The 8,577-nt window shown below is 40.9% G+C and overlaps 1 protein-coding gene across 1 annotated transcript; it reads right to left on the minus strand.

The window, feature by feature from the left end:
• Window positions 1-535: 535 nt before the first annotated feature.
• LOC108965119 lies at window positions 536-6,858 on the minus strand. Its single transcript, XM_018927323.1, has 11 exons — window positions 6,028-6,858; window positions 5,748-5,973; window positions 5,268-5,689; window positions 5,055-5,206; window positions 4,769-4,985; window positions 3,236-3,397; window positions 2,981-3,169; window positions 2,470-2,921; window positions 2,040-2,406; window positions 822-1,045; window positions 536-710 (listed from the first exon to the last, which is right to left on the minus strand). Exons 1-11 carry the CDS (start codon window positions 6,856-6,858, stop codon window positions 536-538), a joined length of 3,417 nt encoding a protein of 1,138 aa, XP_018782868.1.
• Between the last annotated feature and the right edge of the window lie 1,719 nt (window positions 6,859-8,577).

An 8,577-nucleotide genomic window follows, 5' to 3' on the forward strand; every position in this document is an offset into this window, starting at 1 on the left:
ACGTCGAGCAAACTTTGGATGGAGCACGCACTACGTCACTCTAACTGGAGCATTTCATTTTGTTAATAAATTAGCACAATTTGCAAACCTCTAAAAAAGCACCCGTTATATAATGTTGGTATGCCTAAATGAAAGTGTATATATGTAAGTACATATGTATTTGATTTTTCAGCAACAAAATCGTGTGACATAAACGTCATCGTTTACATGGAAGATGGTTTTTCCACCTTACAATAACAATTTTTGTTTCAACAAATACATTTATGCAAGTGCCGTTATTTTACCAAAAATACACAATTTTTTGCCATCATTCTGGCTAAAACTGCAATTTTCACCGTTACACACGAATAATAACACCTATGGCGTTGGCAAATTTTCCAAACCAAAAATTAAGCTGTGCAAAAGGCCGTAAATAAACGAGCTAACGGTTTACAGCAATTTTGTATTTTCTGCAACAACTACAAATACACATACATATGTATACGATATATTGCAAAATTAATGTGTGCTTGTCTGTGTGTGTGTGCATGTGTTTTCACTTTCGCGCTAATATTTTGTTGATATTTTGCAATTCGCGCGTACTCCACGGCTCTAGCGGATCCGGCGGTGATAAGCGTTCGTTCACCGTTTGCTTACGGCCTGGCGCTGAGGCACCTCGCGGGTGTGTTGATTTGCCGTCGTCCGCGTCATGGGACTGCTCGGGCGAAATTCTGTGCGTATAGAATAAATGACGGGAAATTTAAGTGAATTTTGTTGCCTCAGCCAGCAAAATCAAAATGCGCATAGAAAAACACTGGAAATGCTGTATTATCGCTACTGACCTATTTTTGCGCTTGATGCGTGCGCTTTTTGCCCGTCGCGCTGCGTCGTCCTGCTGGTATTGCCGCTTACGTAGGTGAAATTGCTTCATTGTCGCATGCACCTCCTCGATGGTTGGGCAGTCTTCGCTGTCGTCACGCTCATTGCCGGTTTCCGTTTCCACCTCGCCCTCCTGTTCGATGGTGAGTGTATGCTCTTCGGCCAGTGCGGCTTCGAAATTGAATTCCTAAAAATTGTCATGTTAGAAAATAAGCGAAAATACCCAAGGAAGGGGGGTGGGGGCACTGTACGTTAGTAGAATGTAGTATTTATTCACAACCGCTTTGTGGAGTAATTTTCAGGAATGCTTCAACACCATGAATTTTTCTGACACTAAATAGTTTTAAATTAGTTTTCTAACAGCCCTCATGTAAAGGTTAGGAGTTTTGGTAATAGCAAAAATATTATAGCTGGGTTATCGGCAAAGCAAAAGGAAATGCCAACTTCATTCTTCTGGAAGTGTGTTGGTTTCTCGATGTCCTCTTCTGCTCTAGCGCGGGACCGGCTTGCGCTGATCACCAACTAGAACTTGTACGACTGCAGGATCCTTCTGGCTTCTGACTAAAACTAAAGAAAAACTTAACACTTATCAGATATAGTCAAACTGAAACCTAAGAGGTCCTCTGAAATACTTGCTCTTATCTGGTCCCGTCAATTATTGTCCAACAGGTTCACACACGTCGTGGCTAAATATTTTTTCTGGAGGTTTTTACCCAAGCCTTAAAGATGAAGGCGAGGTGAATCTTACTGTTACTTTATTATCCAGCTTTACCAGACTGAGATTGAAAAATCTTGATAGAACCTAACGAAATGTATGGGATTGCTATTAACCGTCTTAACAAATTTTTGGTGCGCTCAAAACACTTTGTTGATCTATGAGGACCAGGTGTTCCTCTTTTCGAATTTTATGGGTATTACAAAAGACGAATATCTGTACAAGTGAGATCCAACTATTTTGTATCAACAGTGCGACCTAACCTGATATAACCTAATCATATTAAGATATGTATAGAAGTAGTAGAAAAAATCTTTGGTGACTCTCTAAGAAAATTTACACTCTATCATGAAGATTCTGGTATATTATGTAATTCAAGTGGAATTAACTCATTTCTTAACCTCAGCCGCCTTGAGGGACTTTCCCTTCCATTCCTTTCTAATATAGATATTACACTCTAACTCACCGGTTCTTCTTCCGGTTGTGGTAAATTATGCGACCACACTGAGGGAATCAGCTTGAGTGGACTGCCGCCAATCGATTCCTTTTTAATTTGGGCCTTCGACAGGGCACTCTTTGTTCGACGCGAAAGCGATAGCTTACCCAAAATTGGTCTACCACCACCATCACTCTCCTCCGTCTCGATGTCGGCAAGCATTTTCAAGAATTCCTCTAACTTTTGTGGATCAACAACATCCTTCGGATCCTGGAAAAGTGTAGTCAAGTTCGCACTGAGCGGTGTAACCAAATCATCGGTAGGCGCAGCTACTGCTGCTGCAGCGGCACTATTTGTAGCAGCTGTTGTTGCTATCAAAGCAGTTGGGGCAACAGTGCTTGCTGTTTGTATGGCTACAGCACCAACGGTTGTGGTAGCGGCTGCTGCCGACAAAAGCAACGCATTCGTGGCTGGGGTCGGTATCGTATGCATGCCCATTGTCTGCTCTACCAAATCCAAAGCTTGATTAGCCAACTGTTGTAGACCGACAAAGTACTGTGGATCATGCACTTCCGGACGCCGATCGGCAAGGAAGATCAAATCGCGTAGGGGATCGGGTGCAGGCTGTTGATTTTGCTGTTGTTGTTGTGTAGTCTTACCATCGGCACCAGTATCTGTAAGTGAAGTCCGTAGTTGCACACCTGAGCTCGCGGCTGGATCGTTAGCGAAGGACAGCATATCCATAGCGTTGTTGAGATCACTTTGTGGATGTAAATTGTAGGGGTCCTTAAGTTTCTTTTTGGTAATTTTAATCGGACTGGAAATGGATGCGCGTCCCCACATTAGGCGCCGCATTTGCTCACCCGTCATACCGCGTTTTTTCAAAGCATTCAGCGTTACGCGTCCCACACGCTGCAAAATTACGGTGATTTATATAAATTTTGATGAATCTAAATAAGTCTTCAACTTACTTTCCAATTTGATACAGCGCCTTTACGCTGTTTTGCACGGGTCTTCGCTTTACTCTTGATAACCATTACACCGCGCACCTCGTAACCGGAATCATCTATCGGTCCGAGTGGTATGGAATAGGCTTCGAGATAATTTTTTGCATCAGCTTGCGGCACAGCACGTTCCAAAGTGACCACAATTTTGGCCCACTAAGCCATGACGAAAAGGATTGTATATAAATATATATTATCCTTCGGTAAAGTTTAAAGTTTTACCTGTTTCATCCACTCTTTCTCGGAACGCTCAATCACTTGTGCGTATGTATTGCCCATCATAGCGATTAACATGTTAAGTAAAAGTATGGGTACAAAGATCATAAAGATCACAAACACTGTCTTCGATAAGTTCGGATACGTTGTGTTATTCAAGTCGGGATACTTGCGAGTAAATTGAGAGAATAAACGTGTAAATATGAAAAATAAAGAGAGCTGTTACTGCAAAGTATTCTCTCTCAGAAGCTAATTAATACTTTCTCCCACTGCTAAAGTTTATACAATGTCAAGAGACACAGGAGCAGAAAAATTACCGTATCGAAAGAGAAGACACATTTCTCCCATACGCAAACATAGAAGACATAAGGTCTTGAAATGTTGAAGGTTTCGGATCCAGTCCAAGGTCGCTCCTACGAAATTTGTTCTACGGGCTATTATCTTATGCACAGATAATATGTACCAAATAATCGGTTCGACTTTATTGGTTCCTTCATAACATTTTATAGTCATAAATGCCTCAGGGCCTGGAAACATTCTCCCTTTAAAATTGATCCTTGACGAGAAAAAGGAACTAAGATAAGTTCTTTGAAATCACTGGATTCTGTCTAAACAACATGGGTAACACGGCCATTGGAGTCAGGCTCGGCGGCCCTAGGGGTACGGTATTATTTTCGATTTTATTAAAGAGCTCGGGCTAAACTGGTAGTGTGACCGAGAAATGCAGATCCATGAGAAATTAAACGTAATGCTTTCAATCTCCATTAGGAAAGAATGCATCAAATGTTCTGGATCAAAGGGTACAAAAAGGGAACCGGAACAGGTTTATTCTATCCTCAGAAACCAGATTCATACTAAATGACGATTTATCACTCTTTCACTCCCAGTTTCTTGGCATAACAGAAGATGCGGAGTGGGATTCAGCTGAAATCAGCAAGTCTATAAACATTTACGTAGATAGCCGAGTGGCGATTAAAGCTATCTGTAGCGCCATTCTCCAACATTTCGTTAGTTAACTCGATTCTTAACACCTGAGTACTCTATCATATACGAATAGCATTAGACGAAAAGCCAAACGAGTTGAGCATCTCGGACGCTATTTAGCTTCTTAAAGGGTTGTTTGAAGCAGTGGATCCCAGAGGACTCCCTGCGGTCTTCGAATACTATCTACTCTTAAGATCCCACTTTCAAAAAATTGGAGAAGTTGTTTCGGTGAAATGCAGAGCATACGTGAAGCATATTGCGAATGCTCAGCCCTCAGCTGGATGAGACGGGATAAGAGTGTATTCCCCGGTTCTCAATGTTCCAGTTTAATAAATATTGGACAGCTGTATTCTAACAAACTTACTTAGTTTTTTAAAAACCCTTTTATAACATGTGGCAGGTTTATACGAATTTGGGAGAATATTAGAAAAAACTTTAGAGCTTTAGAGCACATATACCTCGAAGTAACCGTCAGTGAAAGTATTTGCGACTACCTTAACCTCTAATATGTATCCCAAATATTTCCAAATTTTCACTAATTACCAATCAACTTACATTATAATCACCCAGAGTTGTTTGAAACAATGCCATCCATGTGCTCGGGAAGGTATTGAACATAGTCGACTGAATCTGTGGATGTCCTTTGTAGAGAAAATAGAAAGCTTGTGAAAAGCCACACAAGACAATGCAGTATATAATGCCAAAAGTGAACATGTCACCGGTTATCATAGAGTAAATCATGGTCACAAAGGGACCTGTCAAACGAATAGCACTAAGAGCAAACATAAGAAGAACAACATAATTTTTTAACAAACTACTAAATCACACAGAGAAAACTCACCCTGCAAAGAACATTAATAAAAACCAGCTACCTGGCACAGCAAAAATAAGTATGGCCTCCTCAGTGTCTGTATCGCCCATCAAACGAAAAGGTATGCAGGCTAGAATCATCAAGTTAGAAACAAGAAATATAGCCTTGGCCGGCGCATGGGTCTGCAGGTAATAGAAGTGACTAAATACAACATCTCTGAATTGAACAAACAACCGAACTCACTAATTGTTTAAGAAACGCCGGTAGTCCTTGATTTTTTATTTCATCACCCTGCTGGAAGATAACGTAGCTCAGGACACCCACAATCGTACCAAACTCTGCACAATAGCGCACTATAGTTTGCACATCATACTCTTCGTCTTCCATCTCTTCTACGATCTCAAGCGTTTTTGCATCTTTCGAAGAGGTTCCACCTATAGCTGCGTCGTCTTCATCGTCGTCGGCTACATGCGCAGGACGCATATAAACCGAGATCGAGAGACAAAGCAAGTGAACAAGCAGAATGAGTAGGCGTTTTAAGAATTGATTCTGAGCAAATGTTTTCCATTTCTCTTCCAGCAAACGTTGTATGATACCGCCATCCAACATATCCAAGTGTTCCTCTTTGGTGCCGTTCAAGATGATAAAAAGTGCGGAGTTCCAATCTGAAGAGCACGAAATTTTTCAAAATATCTGTGAAGATCTACTGTGGCAGACACTCACTTGTGCGTCCGTCTGGCAACAAAGTATCCAAAGCATTCAGCGGATAGCCCGAACAGGTGATATTGCTGTAACGCCAGAACTCACGTGCCGAAAGCTCCAACATCTCGCGGAAGACCTCTGCGCGCCCCAATTTGCACGACAGTGTTAAGGGTGTAAGGCCACTGTGATTAGCAATGCCGTTCTTGGCTGGCGTTCTAGGATGACGCAACGCATAACCGAACATGTCCTGGACGGTATGCAATTATTTATAAAGTACACTCCAGTCAATCAACGAACTCACCAACTTGTCGCACACAACCACCATATGTAGTATCATATTTCCGAAGGAATCTTGCGCATCCGGATCAGCACCGCAATCCAGTAATAGATTATATACGCTTTCGTTGGCGCAGCAAGCCGCCCATGCCAGTGGATACTCACCTAAATAAGCCAGTCCCTCGTAGTCCGTCGATTTGGCTGGATTGCGGCGCTGCTGATCACGCGGTAAGAAGAAACTACCGATTGCACGTTGATTTATATCGGCGCCTGCTTCGATGAGATCGGCCACGAGTTCATTATTACTGTAGGCAATGGCCAAATGTAACGCACTAGCACCCAAATACTCCTCACCCTCCATTACATCTTGTGCGAGATTCGGAAAGACGCGTATCAGTACACGCGCCAACTTTGTGTGTATCTTAGAATCACATATGATAAGCACATGCAGGAGGCTCTCACCAAGTGCGCCACGAAACTGCATTTGCCAGCAGGCTTTGTGGTCCTCCCACTTGCCAAGTGGATCGTGACGCGATAGTGATGCTTCAATCGGTATGGTTACCTCAGTGTGATCGCGATATTTCCAGCGTAGAAATTCAGCGCGATTGATCACCTGTCCTTTGCCATCATTATACATGAAGATGCCGAATTGCTCGCGTATCAGTTGCTCCACGGCGACCAGACCGCCACTGTTGAGTGCATCAATGAGGTCGCCGCCACGTTTGTAATCTGCGAGCTTGTAAAGTAGACATTTGTTGGCCGTTGGCGAAGATTGTGAAATGACAGCGTCCAGTATGGCGCCTGGTTTCATCTCTTCTGGCTTTTTGCGCAGACATTTTTTCAAAAAGAATTTCATATTTAATTTATTTATTTGCGGTAAACTGTTGCGAATTTGTTTTTAACAGCGTCTTTAACAGAGTCTTCACCCGTAGTTATGTAAAACTATTTGATCGATAGGCTGCAGCAAGCAGCGAAATAGCTCAGCAACCTTCCCGACCATAGTTACATTGTTGTTGAAATGTAAATAAATAACGGATATCCTTTTGCTTGCGTTGCTATGTAATTTTTACATCTTTATTTTTCTTCATCCTCCCGTTCCATCTGATTTCATTCCTAACATGATGCGTTGGCTATCGCAACGGATTGACCATCTGCGACGTAGCGTCAGCCAATTTTAAAAATATAATCTTCATAAAATAAGTGCTAAGAATGTTGTTTGTATTGATAGTAAACATTTCGCATTAAATTGTTGTTTTTGTGTGTTTTTAGTAGTAAACTTCGAAATGGATCATCACTTTGGCAGTAGTAAGGAAAGTTAAAAAAGTTATGTAACACACCTACAGCGTAAGTGTCTAATATTGTGAGATGAAAGACATAACGTAATTTGCACACTTATTAGTCTTAATACTTAGATTTTGAAGAAGATTTGAGTTAAACTATGTATGTAGCAGCTCTTAGAAAGGATCCACCGTTGGAAAATGGCTAAGCACTTCCACTTCACTATGCAGATGGAYACAATCAAAGCTTATGATCAAAATTATTATAGCATCACACCGTTCAGCGACACGAACAAGTTATCTAAGCATTGGTTCTTTTCCCGCTTCTGAAGGTGGTGACACTGAACGGTATGTTACTTCAACTCAAAGCGGAAGGAGTGAAAGCAGTCGCAGATGCACACGTTATAGTGTTTGAACTATTTCCTTCCGCAAGCAGTGTGATTAGTGGAATAGAGGTTACACCTCTGTTTTACGAAAAATGGACTAAGAGTTAACACTTAAAAGATGATACTGATGCTATTCACAAATAAAATGAAAATACCTCAATTTGAGTTTCCCTCACTCCGTGGTACTACAATTTCTCTGTCGCCAATAGCAAAATATCGGAGAGTCTAGATACATACCGAACTGAACTGGAAAATTTATATAGATATAATAATTACTTCCATGTATGATCACCCCCTAAAGGAGTTAGGTGGGTTTTGGAGGTACAAAAAAAGTTTTTTTTGTTTTGATTTTTTTTTTTAATACAAGCAATCATATATAATATTTGGAAATATAATTTGTTATATCAAAGGTATATATTCGAACAATATCTCTTGAAATTTCGATACACATATGTTGAAAATTCCGCCGTTGAGACCGCATTTCGCTGGGTGTCTCTCAAAAAAGTGCTTTCGCCGTGGACAGCATAACTTATTATTGGTTCATATAAAATTAAAAAACTAAGCATATTATGTTGTGCTACATATCTAAATCTCGTTTTTGAACGTAGGAAATAAAAAAAATATTAATATCGTCCTTCTTTTCTCGGACTTTGAACAAAAAATCTCATTTTGGTAAAATTTTCTGCATTTTTTGGTCAGAGAAATAAGTTGTAATGAAACAAGAAAAAATCCTTCGTTCGATAACTAGTAATATTATTTCAAAAACGTGTACGCAATACGAACAAAATCGGTCGATAACTTTTCGGGATAACTTTTCGGTCCACCGACTTCAAAAACACAGTTCGAGAAAAACGCGTTTGAAGACAGGACACTTAGCGCAGCTAGCCTTGGGTGCACAAGTTCTCAAGGCCC

This window comes from Bactrocera latifrons, unplaced genomic scaffold (assembly GCF_001853355.1).
Source record: "Bactrocera latifrons isolate USDA-ARS-PBARC rearing strain unplaced genomic scaffold, ASM185335v1 scaffold_134, whole genome shotgun sequence".
In the NCBI taxonomy this organism is placed as follows: domain Eukaryota; kingdom Metazoa; phylum Arthropoda; class Insecta; order Diptera; family Tephritidae; genus Bactrocera; species Bactrocera latifrons.

Coding starts and splice junctions, on each gene's coding strand:
- LOC108965119 (XM_018927323.1), bottom strand. CDS start 6,858: ATGAAATTCTTTTTGAAAAAATGTCTGCGCAAAAAGCCAGAAGAGATG. Junction 4,986..5,054: donor TTATTAATGTTCTTTGCAGG/GTGAGTTTTCTC, acceptor GTTTGCTCTTAG/TGCTATTCGTTTGACAGGTC. Junction 1,046..2,039: donor CACAACCGGAAGAAGAACCG/GTGAGTTAGAGT, acceptor GACAATTTTTAG/GAATTCAATTTCGAAGCCGC.